The sequence below is a fragment of the Lutra lutra genome, chromosome 1, assembly GCF_902655055.1.
Source record: "Lutra lutra chromosome 1, mLutLut1.2, whole genome shotgun sequence".
NCBI lineage: Eukaryota > Metazoa > Chordata > Mammalia > Carnivora > Mustelidae > Lutra > Lutra lutra.
In genome coordinates, this window is record NC_062278.1 from 10,326,003 (window position 1) to 10,342,887 (window position 16,885).

A 16,885-nucleotide genomic window follows, 5' to 3' on the forward strand; every position below is an offset into this window, starting at 1 on the left:
TGTTTCGATCAGCGCTGCGGAGCCTCTCAAGGCCCGCTCCACCTGCTGCGGTTCCGCGGTGATCGTAGGTATAGGTGCGTCCCGGCATTTAACCGGCCGGCGCTGGGGCGGCGTTGGAGGAAGATCATCTCGCTACTGCCCAAGTCGGGCTGACTCACCGAGTCGATGTAGACAGTGGCTGGCTTCGGAAGAGTGCGTGTCTGCGTGCGTGTGACTCGGCTGCTGCTCAACTCCCACCAACCACAGGATCAGCCACAAACTTAACCAACATCCCCAAACCCGAGTTCTCAGATGTGGAGAGCTGTACTCTGAGTGTCATCGACTTGGACTTTTTTTTTTCTTTAAGATTAGCTTTTCTTTGAAAAACTGAATTTTCTGAACTGAGCGTTTTGCCAGAATTTATTAAGAGAACATGACAAGTATTTCTAGCCCAGCCCTTCTTCAACTACTGAAGATTATTTTCAAGGCTACTTAAAAAAAGATTCAGCAGCGAACATTAATGGATTTCTGTTGTGTTTAAATTCTCTACAGATTGAATTGTAAATATTTTATGAAGTAGAGCATATGTATATATTTATATATACGTGCACATACATTAGTAGCATGACCTTTGGAAGTAGCAGCTCTTGCTTTTGAGGACCGAAGCCAGTTTTGCATGATGAAAGTGGCTCTGTGTACGGACGACACTCGTATATTTTGTGTTGTACTGGGACTTTAGACAAAACTCACCTGGAAAAAAAAAAAACTGACAGGCGATTTACTACTGGAACTTCCAAATTATCTATTTGCTGGTCCTTTTGCTCTCCGTATAAATATTTTAGTAAGTGTATGGGAATTTTGCCTCCGGGAACATTTTTTTTTTTAACAGCCAGAGACTGAAGTTAAACTCTCAAAGCAAGACTCAGAAGACAGTTTCCCTCGGCATTTGACTTTGGATTCTAGTCGCCCAGTTTTGAAAGCTTTAAGCTGTCGGTTGTAGGAGCCCTGCCGGGTGTAAGGCTGACCGGCATCACAGAACTCACCCCCCCCCCCCCCGCTCCTGGACTGTTAGTAACTTGGTCTCCCGCCTCCCCCCAGTCCCCTTCCCCCCGCAGCAATAAAGGCCCCTGAACTTGTATGTTGGTCTCCCTGGAGCTGCTTGCCGAAGATCCGCGCCCCTGTCGCCGCGTGGTAGGAGCTGTTTGCAGGGTCCTAACTCAATCGGCTTGTTGTGATGCGTATCCCCGTAGATGCCAGCACGAGCCGCCGCTTCACGCCGCCTTCCACCGCGCTGAGCCCGGGCAAGATGAGCGAGGCGCTGCCGCTGGGCGCCCCGGACGCCGGCGCCGCCCTGGCCGGCAAGCTGAGGAGTGGCGACCGCAGCATGGTGGAGGTGCTGGCCGACCACCCCGGCGAGCTGGTGCGCACGGACAGCCCCAACTTCCTCTGCTCCGTGCTGCCCACGCACTGGCGCTGCAACAAGACCCTGCCCATCGCTTTTAAGGTACTCGGCCCGGAGCGGGTGGCGGGAGGACAGGACGGGCGAAGGCCGGCGGAGGCCGGGGGCGATCCCGGAGGGCAGCGGCCAGGCGGGCGGGGCCGGGTTCTAGAAAGGGGCCGGCGCTGCCCCCCGCGGCCCCTGGTGCATCCTCCTGCTCTCGGGACACCGGGGATGCTGGGTTGCAGTGGCGATCCTCGGTGTGTGTGTGCGCGTACGGGGATGGATGGGGTGGGACCCGCAGGGGCTGCCTCCAGGGAGGACTGAAAACAATCTGGATGCCCCCAGAGGGGTCCACTGAGGGCCGCCCGGGAGCTCCCTGACAGAGGTCCTTAGCTTTGCTGTAAAGTAGAAAAAGTTTTAACCCAGCTCTGGCAAGCCTGTCTGCTCCCTTGCTTCTCCCCCGACCCCTTGGCTTGACACCCAAGCCTTTCTGCCTCCCTCGATGGAGGAGGCATCAGGAAATAAAGCTACTTTTATACTTTCGGGTCAGTGAAAATAAAATGACAAGGAAAACTGTCAAGGCTTCCTACCCCCACCTGGTCTTTAACAGTCCCATCGAAATTAGCATTTCCAAAGTCCACGGAGGGCGTAGTTAGCTTTGCAAAAGTTTTCTGAAGAGTTTTTTTTTTGCAGCTTCTAGTCTGCTCCTGCCAGAAGCCGCAAGTAGCGAATCCTGTTTCTTTTCCTGGAACCCTCCCGAACCTTATCTCTGGCTCACCTAGATTAAGCCTGGGGCCTGGAAAGGTGGCAAGGCTGTCTTCAGTGAGTCGGGGTCTAACCCGCCAGGGGCATTTCTGTCTGAGGAGGCGGGTGGCCGGGATCTCGACACTTAGATGAACCGCTCAAGGGGTCTTCGTTCACTTGAGCCCCTAATCTTGCCCTAGCGTCAAGCTGCCTTTAAAACCCTCGGCCTTCAAGGGGGATGTAGAAACCGAACTGGGCGTTTTAAAACCACCAACACTGAAAAAGTAAAATTGAATTTAAAAACAACCACCACCACCGCCTCCCCACATCCTACACACACACACCCCGCCAAAAACAGTAGAAATTTAATTTTGGGGGTGGGGATTCTATTCTTCTGTCTTGAGGGGGTTTCAGAAGGGGCAACTTGTTAGTACAATCTGTAGTCATTTCCTGTTCTTTGAAAGGGCTGAGAAAGGCCGGTGGTGGGGGGAGCTGTAAAGATCAGCTACTCTTTCGTTTGAAGGTAATTGTGCCCTTTAAGGGGAGATTAATTTAACATAAGCTCGTTCTTTCTTTCTTTCTTTCTTTCTTTCTTTCTTTCTTTCTTTCTTTCTTTCTTTCTTTTTTTAATGGTTCCAGGCCTTTACTGGATCTTGATCTAGTTACAAGGGGCAGTGTTGGCTTTTTTATAAAGTACTGTGGGAGTTCTTTAATTTTAAGCTTTATGCACCTTCCGAACTTACATTATGATTCCTAGAACAAAAGAAAATATGTCATTGCCTATGTCTCTAGAAGTGCCTCAGTGTTCTGGAAGCAGAAGGTTTTGAGGGGAAGGGAATGGGGAGTGGGTTGAGCAGCCCAACTGGGCTATTTCCCTGTTGTCCTTCATCTCTGTAGATTTAGGTGGTGAGCTCATTTCAATTTTAAATAATTCTAATCTCTTTACCTAAACAGGCTCCTCTAGCTAGAGGACAGGACTGAGTCCACTCAGTGATAGGGGACTAGACAGGGCTTGGCCCTGGGGCCTCTTTGAGATAAGAGCAGAGGGAGGAGACAAGCTGATAATCGCCCATAGGGTCATTTAAACGGGGGCCCCTGACACACCAATGGAGTGGGTTCTAAGATCTGTGGCTTCCTTTGGGGGTAAATCAGGATCTCTTCTGGATGTCCCCTCCTCTGCCAGGAACCAACGCCCAAACATATCAAAACACTAAGTGATTAATAATCTTCAGGAGGTGAAGTGATGGAGTTTCTCAAGCCGCCCCAAGACAAGCATTATATATTTTTTCTAAAACACTGTAAAAAATCATATAACTTGCTTTTATGAGGCATCAGGGGATTCTTTCCGTAGAAATCTTAGTAACCAAAGAGATTTCTTTTTTCAAAATAACAATTGACTTTAAAATAAAATAAATCAGATTTGTTTTACTGAGTAATAGTTTGTCATCTCCTAAATGACCAAGGCATAGCTCTCTTGAAAAAATTTCAAGTGGATCTTGAGAATATATGGAGGAAAGGGAAGGACAGCAGAGAAATGAGGTCACTTGAGTAATATCTGTCAGCACTCCGTCCCCATCAAGAGAGGCCTCTTCCTGAAGGAAGCCTGCTCCCTGCACAACTGAAGGGGCAGACAGCATTTTCAGTGAGGGAACGAACCCAAAGGTTAGGCAGAAAAGCAAGATAGCCTTCACAACGTGACTGTGTCCAGGTTGATTGCTTCCGTATCCTTGGCCCCAGTCCGCACTTAGCCAACTACCCGCCTCCTGGACAGTTTCTGTACAAATTACGACTTCAAAATGTGGATTTCAAATAAGCCCCAGACAATCTTTTTAAGAAATTCATTGGTAAAGAATGACTATATTCCCTGTAATAAGGAGGAGATAATGTGAAACAGTGATAAAGTCTGATGATATTGATGAACAGAGCATTTAAGTGATTCTCTCCCAGTCTCTGAAATCCTATGTGTAAATCCCCTGTTTGAATCTTAGAAACTAAAGGGAGACTTTGAATTATGAATTTTTCCTTCAAATAGATTAAAATCTTCCTATTTGCTTATCCTGGACCCCAAAACATACCCCACCCTCATTTTTCCCATGGAACACCTTTATTTTTTATTTTTTATTTTTTTTAGTACAAAAGAGAGCTATTTTACTACTGGGAAAATCTTCAATTTGTTACGAGTTACCCGCTATTTCCAGAAGCAGCCTAAAGAGCTATGTAGATGACTTAGGATATATATGTATTTTTAAATACTGCAATTTTACAGTTTGTTTAGGCCCCGGTACACCAGGGTCCAAAGGCATAAACATGCCGTCAGCAAGTTCAGAGGTTTTGGATGCTAATAGTCATATTCTTTCCGTAAGAAAGCAGTAAGTAGTGTTTCTGTCGGCAAGATTGCAGTCCCTAGGTATGCATTAAATGTCATCTTGGCTGAATTCTGGGTTCCATTCCACAGCGTTCTTTGAAACTCTAGAAAATTAAGGGATCTGAAATAAATGAATTGTAACTGTAATTTCAACCTAATTAGAGTTGTTCGAAATGCCAGTTTGGACTGTGAACAGCCTAGCCAGCCCCAGTGTGGGGAGACTCATGAAGTGCATAGGAGGGCTGATGTTTTGCCCAACTTCCTGATACTTTAAAAACAGAGAAGTAAAACGAAATATGAGATATCCTTTGGCCAGCAAGTCCCTTCTTGTCTGTTTGGTCTGTGTTAAAATGTAAATGTTTGTGTTTCCTTACCTATTGTTTATAGCTTTTCATTCCAGTTCCTTCTTTTTTTTTCTGTTTGAAGTGAGGTTTTTTTTTTTTTTTATGCTCTTCTTATTGTCTATCAGTGGGACAATCTGTACCAAATTAGCAGACATGTTAGTTTTAATTTTTTAATCTAGTCTAAGTGTGCTTGTTAACAATTAGACGATATAGGTTATTAGTGTAATTTAATATTCTCCCCATCCTCCTGCCAAAAAAGAGAAAGAAGATCTCTCAGATCAATAAAATACAAAACAAAAGAAAATTATCTTCAAGCACCCACATATCTTTGATCTTTGCTGCATTTTTTTTTTTTTAGAAAGGGAGGGGTAGAAAGGGTTAAACTGCTAATTTTGTTAGTCTTAAATTCCAACATCAACAACCTTTTCATATTTAGCCACCATGATCATTTTACTCTATATTTGTTTCTACTTGGTGAAGGTCTCCTGAGTTTGCCAAAAACTGACAAGGATAGTTTTGGAAAGATGAGAGAGGAGCAGAACAGGCCTGGAGCACCGTGAGAGGAGCCAGTGGGAGGACGGTGATTTAGCATACATTTTGGAAGATAGACAAGATTTACTTATTTTAACCTCTTCCCAAATTCTTCCCCAACAAGAAGTTATTCAGTTTGAAAACCTCGTTTGTTAAGTATAACTAAATGTCGGATTAAAATAGAGAAGCCAGGTCATCACAGGGAGATGGGGATGAGGAAGTAAAAATATGTGTTCAAGGAGGGCATTTCAACACTGTGAGCTAATTTTACAGAAGGAAGTGAAAACAGTGAGAGGAAAAAAAAGTGGAAAAAATATTCAGAGACTGAAAAAAGCAGAATAGAGCCAGCACATTTTGTGGGAATAGGAGAAAAAAGGTAAAATATGTAAATAACTGATCAAGGAGATATATTTCAATGATGTTTTCGAAACAAAAGGGAATCGTCGTATTACTGCTCTTAATTGAAAGGCAACAAACACACTTATAATGGGAACTAAATATCTAATTAGAGAGTGCTTGGGGAATAAATAGCTGTGTTTTTAAATCTCCTTCATAGAAAACATGCCCAGCATTGGGATGGAAAGGATTAGGAAGAAAGATAAAAGCCCAGACTGTGCTCCACAGAGCAAGTGGGATAAGACAGGTGAACATATCTATATTGCTGGGCGGGCTCATTCTCCTGGTCCCCTGGCCCCTTGTGATGAGATGCCTTGCCCTCCCTGTCATAATCTTCAGAAACTGAAAGCTGATGCATCACAAGAAATAAAAGCAAGAGATGGTCACCTGCATGACACGGGGAAGGGGTAATGGCCAAGCAGGCAACGAAGATGGGCATTTCGAGAAACAATGGCTCTGCTATCGTACAAGGGAGCCTATGGCAGCCTTATTTACAGGCAGAAAAAGGGAATTGAAAATATAGGTGTTAACCCAAGTATGTCATGATGCTTAGGTAAAAAGGAATAATAATCCCTGGCGAATTCATTGCTCTTACAACTCAGATACAGAATGAAGAAAGTGATTATATAACTGAATGATTAACACAGAATTCACTACTGAGAAATTACCATGAGGAGTATCAGAAATGATAGGAATAGAAAAAGTTGGGGCATTTTGGTTTGAAATCCTATGACCACTTAAAAAAAAATAGAAACAAAGGAAATATAGCTAATAATAATTATCTAGCCCCTAAAAAATCTTTTCCAGAAGAGTCAAATGATGGCCAAGAACTAGAACCAACTGCACAAACCATCTTTGTCATGCTCTTCAGAGCATTTTACCTTGAAATTACTGCTTTTTTATGACCTGAATGTCAAAAATATTTATCCACCAGTTTTCTTCAGTAACCCTATTAGGAAACCCATTCCTATTCAGTTACATTAAAGGAATTCTTGAAGATCCATCTGGGCTTGGGGAAAACCTCAGTCATCTATCAGGACATAGTTGACACATCCAGGGGACCCACAGATATAAAAATGCCACGTAGTTCCACTCCTGAATTCAGAGCAGTACGCGAAAGTGAGACCCCTCTTCTCTGAGGTCTGTTGACTTTGCAATTAGTAATGAGCAAAGAGTAGATTTCTGATTTTTTGCCTTGCATGCCAGAATTCCCAGCTACTGATAATCAAAATAAGAGAAGCAAGTAGGGGGTGGGGGTCTCAAAGAGGAACTACAAAGGAAGAGTCATTCAAGAATCATCAGCAAGTCAATTGTAAAGATTTAATTTAATTTTAGCAGAAATAAGTTTAAACACCTAAAAGCAAAGTGAGCCCTGTGAGGCCTGTCAGTGGACATCTGGATAAGGGAGCAATGGGTCAGGTTATAAACTTGCAAACAGAAGACATTGCATTTCTCAGATATTAAGATGATTGCATTCATGAAAAGGCATAGTTTTCAAAGTCCTTGCTGTCTTGTCCCAGCTGCACCGAGTGACCTTAGGTGGCTTTATTAGGTGAATGTTCTAGGACTCCAAAATTTATATTTAGTTCTGCATAATGGTGTTCAAAGAAGTTCTTCCCATTAATAACTTTCTTGTTGTCTTGCTTATCCCTTGCAAACTTAAAGAGGATCACTAGGGCACCTGGGTGACACAGTCAGTTGAGCGTCCAACTCTTGATTTCAGTTCACGTCATGATCTCAGGGTCATAAGATCAAGCCCCATCATGGGCTTGGTTCTCAGATCAGAATCTGCTTGAGAATCACTCCCACTCTCCCCTCCCCCCTGCTCTCTTGTGCGTCACTCTCTCTCTAAAATAAATAAATACTTTTTTTTAAAGGATCACTTAATTTTAATTTTAGAACAATTAACATCAATGGCATAAAAGTGTACAACATTTCTGATGTCTGCATCTGTCCCTTGGTTGGTGTTTAGGTGGTGGCTCTGGGAGATGTCCCAGATGGCACTCTAGTCACTGTGATGGCGGGCAATGACGAAAACTACTCAGCTGAACTGAGAAATGCCACCGCAGCCATGAAAAACCAAGTTGCAAGATTCAATGACCTCAGGTTTGTCGGTCGGAGTGGAAGAGGTATGTATCTGTCGAAACTAAAATGGGAGTGCAGGGTCTTACATGGCAACAAATCCAAATTTCAAAACTTCTAGAAGTGTCTGTGATGTTCTAGAAATGCCTGTGATGTTCTAGAAGTTTCTGTGATGGGATCCCTGGAAGCACAGTCTTTCTTGTTGATATTGCTACTTCAAGCTTTTAAAAATTACTGATTTAAAATGTGGTATCTTTTTAAGAATCTACCTTTACATGGATGCTTTCTATTAATGAATTAGTTTAAGGGTGATTTGGAACATGCAAAGCATGAATTGTGAATTTCAAGGAAATTCCTCCCATCTTTACAAAAATGTAAAAATATAAAACTCACCATCACGGAAACTAAGGTTATACAACTAGTAACCTCTACTTGATAATTATAAAAAATGTATATCATGGAAGCCTTTAACTTAGAATCCATGTGCTATCTATGACAAGGAACAGAGTTTCAAATGATCACTTGTGATCATTTTAAGAGAAGTACAGTAGATGGTTATTGAAATGTGGTTTCAAGTAAATTTACCATTTTACAATAAATATGAAGACACATTACCATTCTGGTTTGGCAAATGTGATGACATTTATGACCTTTCTGTCACATGTAATGTGGATGCCTTCTTATTATTTGGGAGAGTGGTCAGACCCAGTTAACATTTTAGTACCAATCTGTTCGAGACTAGATTACCCAAAGGAACTGTTGGGTCAGGACAGTTCACATGTGTGGTTTTATTTTTCTGTGCCTGTTATTAAAGTATTAGAGCAGAGAGAGGAATTTTGGCCCATAGTCTCCTCTGGTTTCCAGTTATTTTCAAATATTGTGTTTTCTCTGTATTGTAAGAACTGAAGTCATATTTTATAAATAGCATTAAGTACTAGAAGTTTAATGGAAGGAGGAAGGAGAATTTTGAAAATCTCATTTTCATAATATATATTGAATAAGCTAATGAATAAAAGGTATTTTGAGTATAATAAAAAAAAGACATGATAAATACATAAATAGCAGTAGATGACTCTTGGATTAAAAAAAAAGTAAAGCATAACCAGTGGACATTGAAACCTAAGACTAATCATTACTCTTTATAAAGACATTCAAAAGTACAAGAAGATCTGTGTTTGATTAGTCAAAGAGGGGAAGGGGTAAATGTGTATTGCAAAAAGGACCTTCCTTTTTGCTGTCTTAGCTGCCCACAGTCTTTTCAAAAGAGAATCCTAGGTGGGGAAATTTAAAAAAAAAAAAAAAAACTTATAATGTGATTGAAAATATATGTTCATAATACTAACTATGTTAATAATAGGGTAATACAAAGAAAATTATATCCACTTATTGAAAGCAGGAGAGATCCTATAACATATGAAAGCATAAAGTCATTAAATGGGTTCATTTGTTATATTAAAAGTCCCCGCCTTTCCGTAAATGGAATTCACATTATGATTCAGAGATGTGTGTTTGGAAAACATCTTGAAGGCTTCAGATGAGGAGCTGGCAGAGCAGGTGAGAAGCCAATAAAACACAAAGGCCCCTATTGCTTGGTCTCTGCTTACCAGCCTAGCTGACAATCTTTTCAGTTCTTGTGGATTTATTCCATTAGGGTCGATGGCTGAGGCCCCTTGGGTTGCCTTTCCAGGGAAAGTCCTATCGTCGTAGTGTGCATCGATGAAGGACCCCATGTCAGGTTTTGGTTAGAAAAGTTTGGGAACCATGAAGGGATGGTGCCTGCGAAGCTTTCCCATGAGAAGAGCTGTAGGGCTTTGGGGCAGTGTGCAGTAAGTCGGCGATAATAAAGACTGGGATTTTGAAAGCAGCATGCTTCCTTTTCTGGCAGGGAGGGCTGGGCTCTGGTCCCTCATTGGCCATTTCTGTTTTGAGTGGGTGACTAATGGAGGTGCCTGGTGTTTACTTGGGTAACAGTGAACTGTTTCCCCAAGGTGTGGATTGTTTGCAGTTGGCTGCCTTATTCGTGCCAGTATGCCCTAGAGTTTGCATAAAACCCAAAGAGTAAAATAGCTACGACCAAGGCCAGGCTGTCTTCAGATAACCTGGAACGAGAAAACTGATGAAAATGCCATAAATGGACAGTATCTGTTTTGAATAGGTTCCTCTTCCCGAGAGTGATCTAAGCAATCCAAAATACAGGAACCCTAATTCCATGTTTGACCCGATTCCGGTTACCCGTGTATTACCTGTGTATTGTTGGTCTTGAGTGGGTTGTTTTTCTGTTGGTTTGTAGGGTTTTTTGTTTTGTTTTTGTTTTTGTTTTTCTGGTCTGCTACAAAACAAAATGAGCTGTCAGGAGGCCCCGTTTGACTTTGTTTCATGATCTCTCTCCAGTCATAAAATACAACTTGATTTTACTCTCTTGAGTGTAAGTGTCAACAGCAAAGCCTGCCAGATATTTTTTTTTTCAATTTGCTTCCCATTATGAAGAGAACAGAGGATTCTCACTAATTTTGACAATTAATCTTCCTCCCTGAATCTTGTCCTTTAAAAGTTTCATCAGGTTTTATGAAGCGATCGTAAGGCTATTTACTGTTTCATTTTCTGTTTCTGAAAATGTGCCTGAAAACACGTCATTGGCATCAACACGCCACCGTGGCCGAGAAGGTCCTGGCTGTTGGCTCATCCAAACATTTCAATGCCAGGTTCGCATTCTGTCAAACAGCACTGATCCGATGGTTTCTCAAAAGGGCTTGGTTCTCAGTTCTAAATGAAGGGCAGAGAAAGAAACTCTCTTTTCGTTTGCTGCTGCCAGTCCGTGGAGTTTGGAAAACATGGAAGGGCTTTTCTCTGGTCGACAAAACTGATTTGTCTGGGCCCTGGCTCCTCTCCAGGATCACAACTTATAACCTCAAGTTCAGCCTGCAACCGGGAAAACCTGCCCATCCGGCTTTCAGGGCCTTGCTGACAACATTGGCCCCTGAAAAATATTGGTGAAGGTTTCACGTCGGAACTGTCTGCCTGTTTCCCCCTCCCTCCTTTTTCTCCTGGCCCGTTTAAATTTCATGCAGGGGATACTTTCCCCTTAGGGTTTGCTCCCTCTGGATTCAGTGTCTCCATAGGACTGGACTCTGTCCTTACAGGGTAAGAGGAGAGGGCAGCCCCCCGGGGATGAGAGGTGATGCCGAGCACACAGATCGTCGTTCAGGACTTTCACACTTAACCACACGTTCTGAAGGCCCGTCCCTCACCCCCTGGAAAGTTGAAGTTCAGGATCAAAAGAAGTTCTCTTGGGCAAAGTTAATTAGCAGTAGCTTATGTCAGTTGACATCAGCAATTGAGGCAGGTTATCACTGGTATTTTCAGTTACAAGAAAGCGTCTCATGGCTGCCGCTGAGAGACACTGAAGAAATTTTAGCAAGGAGAACTGTGAGTGCTTCTGTCGTTGTTGTAGTACATAATCAGTTGGGAAGGAATTCATTAATCAGGGAAAACGGCTCTAGTTAATTCATTTTAGAACCAAAGAGGAAATCTACCAGACCGTATCATCAACCACATCATGAAGGGGGGAGAGAATCCAGTGCAAATTTCCTCCTAATTCCTAAGAATATGATTTTTTAATCTTTGGGGAACATCATAGATAATTGTGAAAATCCTTTTCTCCCAAGGGGGGGAAAATATGCATGTGCCCTTCTGCCCAGAGTTTCATGCACGTTTCAGTTTCCAGGACTGTTGAGGCTCGTTTGTGGACCTTCTGGGATCCACGGGCCACCCCCCCCCCCCCCAAAGCTGAGCGTCTGAGAATTTGGAACTTTGCCTTGACCATGGAGGGCTGGTCTCACACTGGGCTGCACCGAGTAGTTAAGTGGAATGTGAATAAATGAGCAGACATGGTGGACATCCTTCTTGCACCCTGTGTGTTTTGGTAACACCTGCTTTTATTATAGCCAGGACCGGGTTTCTATAATTAGGAAAATAGATCCCATTCAAACTGCTGGTCCAAACCTCCCAAAGGCCATCAGGTATGCACACATGCAGTCCTTCTCTACTGAATGCCTAAGCTCCCCCTGCCCCTCACCTGTCCCTCCTGTCACACACACCCCTGCAGAACTGCATCATGAATCCCACCCTCAGCCCCAGGAGGTCTGAAAGTTCTCCCATCTGGTAGAATGGGGTTTAATTCCTTGGAGGAATTTCTGTTTATGTTGACCTCCCACTTTCAAAATAGTTCCCCTTCCCAATGCTTTTAAAAAATGAAATTCCTTCATTATGTTCTTGCTATGGATGTCTTCCCAGACATAATATTTACCCTGTCACAATCTGGGTTATTGCATATTTGTGTAATGTTTGTTACTTAAGGCAGTTTCATTCTTACAGTATTTTGCAGTATTTGAGGAACAGTATGGGGAGGTTGCTTTCAGATGAGTGAAAGGCCATGACTGGGATGGAGGGAGAGTCCATTTGAGCTGTCCTGGTGTTCTGCACGAAAAGAGACATGTCTTTATGGAATGGTTGTTACTAAGAAATGGTCGGAATGACTCACAATATTATCATAGGACCCAAGTCATTCTCCCTTCCATCCCAGAGTCCCATAATGAGGGGCAGGAAAAATTTATCTGACAACCCCAGAGCTGTTCCATGGGCAACATTCAAGATAATAAAGCTAGCAATCAGATATCCTGGAGAAAATACCAGAAAAAGACATGATTAAAAGCAACAACAATGAAAAAAGACCAGCTTCTGAGACACCAAGCCCCAGGCAGCCCCAGCAAGTAATTCCTTTGGATGGCAGGTCGAAAGCTGACGTCCCTGATCTGATGGAGAATTCATCTTTAGAGATCAGGTTTCTCATTCTGTTTCCTTTTTGCCAATAAAAGGGTAGCAATACTTTCTCAAAGCAAGTTGCTCCCTACCCCCAGCCACTACCCCTGGCAGTCCTGGTTTCTGCTTTTACCATGGCAAGGACCAGGAAGGAAAGCTCTCTTGGAAACTGCTTATGCCTGGAACATAGAGTTTCACAATCTATCTCTTCATGGTTTTCTTGCTGATTTTATGAAGTGCCAGACATCACCGATAGTGTCAGACAGCATTTTTTAAATGAAACTAATGATATGAATACTATTTCAGAGTTGGTGGTCTGATGCTAGACTTTCACCCACCCTCCACCCCTTCCGTGCCGGCCAGCTTGCGTTTGGTCAGGGCGGTCGCTTTTGTGGGGACTGAGGACTATCAATCAGAAAGAGCCTCTGAGAGAAATAACGGTTGAATGATTTTTAGAGCTTCCTGTTTCAGCAGCAAGCATTATAGACATAAACAGTGATCCAGCCAACGGCTGCAATGCTGCTCTGGTACTAATAAATCAGTTTTGTATTTTCTTTTTTGTGCTGGTTGGCAAGGGGCGAGAGAGGGTGGAGAAGATTGGTTATGGAGGAGCAGAGTCTGTGTCATTTTTTTTTTTTTAAAGAAAAATTACTTGTCAGAAACGAGAGAGGGTATACTGTCTGGTGACCGTTCTCTTTCTGTTGGTTATGAAACGAGTCCAGATCAGTAAACGGATATTTATAAGGAGTCGTGTCCTGTCAGTGGAGGTTCTGTGACTTTGGAGGATCTGTTGGACTTTCAGTCGGTGGTGGGTGTGTGCGTGTGTACACATGGGCACACATATCCATCCTCCCACTGAGAAGTTGTCTTGGACCAAATTATCTTTGGGACTAAATGCATGCTAATCACATCTCACTGAAGCCTAAATGATGCAATTGACAAAAGTTAATAAGTGAGCAGCGTGGACCGAGTGTTCATAGGAACACTTCCAAATACGCTGCTTTTATCTGTTCACCTGTGGGGTGTTGGGGATGAACTGCTGTTCCTTGAGATTTGTATTTCATACACACACCTTAGTGGATTCCTGGCAATGTCTGTCCCCCTTCACCAGTGAGTCCCGCACTCGACAGAGTGTACACAGTCCAACTAAACTGTACAAAATGGAGCTCTCTTTGGTGTACGCTTTGCCTTGCGCGGATTTGGGACTCAGACATGTGGCCCAGACCCTGTTGGCCTACACTGGGTGTGGATCCGTAGGAAGTCTGTTTGTTGTCACTGAACTTGTCTCCAGGGAGCATTTCAGGTCGTTGAGGACCCCCAAACCATGCAGCAATCCCAACAAGCTTCTTGGAGAAAGGCCCGTGGCCTTTCAGTTGTCAGGTTCAAAAACGTGTGTCTTGTGATTTTGTGGGTGAAGATGCATTCGTTTAGAAGCTATGTAACCTGTGTTTTTCTCCAGGAATATGTTAGGCAAATTTCCCACTTATTTTTCAACTTAGATTAATCCCGGCTTCTACCTGGAGAGTTAAGACCGTCCTTACAAATGTACAGGAGACACAAATTACAGATCCCTTCCAACTCCCCCAGCCTCTGGACCCAAGGAAAAGCCTGGGTCTGGTTCCTGGGAGGGCTGGCAGGCATTCTCACGGGCGCTGTGTGGCCCTCCCTGAGTCACCGTGTGCAAACAAAGGAGACTCTCCTTGGCTGAAACAAAGGCAACGCACGGAACAGGGGCGGTGTGAGCACCGTTGGTAATCTGTGCACTTATCAGATCTGGGCAACGAGGCAAGGAGGGATGGGCCTTTTCGAGGTGGAAACATTCCAGTTTGCTCAAGGCCGTGGTTTTGGGTCCTCACAGATGTTTTCCCTTCATTCTTACATGAAACCACTGTGTGGAGTACAATCGGTATCTATTTATGTATTTAGAATTAATGAGGAGCTGACCTAAACTCATCTCATAATAAGGCTTTGTCTGCCCCGTTAAATGGTGTGTCTCCAGGACCTGCTCCGCTGGGTCTTTCCAGATGCTCTGCCTTCATTGTCCCATTGGAAACCTCATGGCAGTTCACAGTTAGTATTTTATCGGTCTGTCTGCTTGCCGATTTTGATGGTGGTCTCTCCGAGTGGTTCCCGGCTAGGGTGATTTGGACTCCCCTGGGACACTTGTCAATAGCTTACAGACATGTTTGGCTGTCACAGCTGGGATAGGGGACTGCTGGGGACATCTAATGAGTGGAGCCCAGGGACTCTACTAGACACCCTGTGTACTTAGAACAAACCCCCTGACAGCACAGTTACCCGTCTGAAACGTCAGTCCTGCCGAGACTGAGAACCCTCAGCTCACATCACACTCATTCATAAGAAATCGTGAAATCTGTCCCTTGCCCCTCTACCTTCACTTTCTGCCTCTCTACAAAATGCATGAAACATGTACATTTAAAAAGTACACAGAGAATAAAAAAATAAAATTAGAAACCATCTCTGAGTATTAAGTCTTTTTTTAAAGATTTTATTTATTTGACAGAGAGATAGATCACAAGTAGGCAGAGAGGCAGGCAGAGAGAGAGGGGGAAGCAGGCTCCCCGCCGAGCAGATGTGGGGCTCGGTCCCAGGACCCTGAGATCATGACCTGAGCCGAAGGCAGAGGCTTAACCCTCTGAGCCACCCAGGCACCCCTTAAGTCTTAATTTAAGGATGAAGACATACCAGTGTTCTATACACATAGAATCACCCCCATCTCCAAACACCAACATCCTGGACGGGGTGATGTGGTGGTGGGGGCCAGAAGAGGCCAAAGGTGGGGTGGGCCACATAGCAGGAGAAGCTTTTCCTGGAAGACTCCCCCCATTACAGATGCTCCCCCAGGAATGTCCCACAGATACAGGTCCACAGGGATGGTTAGAAATAATGAAAGGATCCTGCTGGCTTCTCAGTGCTCAGCACCACACCCCATGGGGCTTCAGTCCGGGACCCCAGATCCCCTGTCCAGGAACACAGAGGGATATGAATGGCCAATGTCCACTCAAACTAAAGAGTGTGTAAAGCCAAGTCCTGGAAGGCATCCCTGACATACATACCTTGCAGATGTTGGAAAGGGCTTGGTCCGCACACCTGAAAAAAAAAAAAAATGTGTGTGTGGGACATATAGGAGGACAAGAGAAGGGACCCAAGTTGCTGGTCGTCTCTGAGATGGCCCTGGGTTTGCAGGTACCACGGACAGACAGGTGGATTCTTCCAGAGCTTTCTCCCACCCGCCCCAACATCTGCTCTCACCTTGTTTCCCACACTGAAGAGGCAGGCAAAGGTGGTTTGAAAAAAATCCAATGAGTCCTCTCGGGGTTCTTCTCACATCCAGGTAACATCTGCTGCGGGTTGAATTTCTCAAATACCTTTTGCCATGAGGGCTTTCTCTGGTTTTTGTTTGGTTGCTTGCTTTTACTCTGCATGGGAAGCCCCACACCTAACTCTCCTGCCCCAAGGATACACCTGTTTCTTTTCGCTCCCCTCAGTGAAGCGGCCGTCTCCCCGATTTGGCATGAGCTCCAGTGTGTGTCAAATAATGTGAGAAAGCTAGCTATTGGAATGGGAGTTTAGGGACACCTGCGTGGCTCAGTTGGTTGGACGACTGTCTCCGACTCAGGTCATGATCCTGGAGTTCCTGGATCAAGTCCCGCATCAGGCTCCCAGCTCCACGGGGAGTCTGCTTCTCCCTCTGACCACCTCCTCACTCATGCTTTCTCTCATTGTCTCTTTCTCAAATAAATAAATAAAATCTTAAAAAAAAAAAGGGAATGGGAGTTTGGCGGCCTCATCTGTGCTGGGGACTGCACAGAGCCCACGTGCTGTCCCTACATGTGCTTGGGAATAAAGGTCGCCAGGGCCAGAGCTCAAGAACAGCTGTGGCATGCGTGGGGGCAGGGCGGTGGTAACTGAGACTCAAGTACCCTGAGAGACACGCCCACAACTCCCAAGAGGTGGAATCCCCAGAATTTTCAAAACCTAGAAAGGCACCTTGTGGTATCACCCGAGCCTGGTGCCGAGTGGGTATTTCTCATGAAATATCTTCAAATAGTGACTACCCCAGGACTCTTGCTCCCTAAGCGTTGTAGTCTCATGGTTCCTACATACACGGGCTTGACTGGATTCTCTACTGACTGAGGCGAGCGTCTCACCCTCAACACTATC

At 44.3% G+C, this 16,885-nt stretch overlaps 1 protein-coding gene across 9 annotated transcripts in view; it reads left to right on the forward strand.

Annotated features, from left to right (window-relative positions):
• The window catches only part of RUNX1 (RUNX family transcription factor 1), a 263,629-nt gene that overhangs the window by 171,136 nt on the left and 75,608 nt on the right, over positions 1-16,885 (forward strand). For all 9 annotated transcript variants that reach the window (XM_047720321.1, XM_047720355.1, XM_047720364.1 and 6 more), the window contains 2 exons: positions 1,230-1,483; positions 7,773-7,929. In XM_047720321.1, the coding sequence (XP_047576277.1) occupies positions 1,230-1,483; positions 7,773-7,929 (411 nt within the window). The remainder of the gene's footprint in view (positions 1-1,229; positions 1,484-7,772; positions 7,930-16,885) is intronic.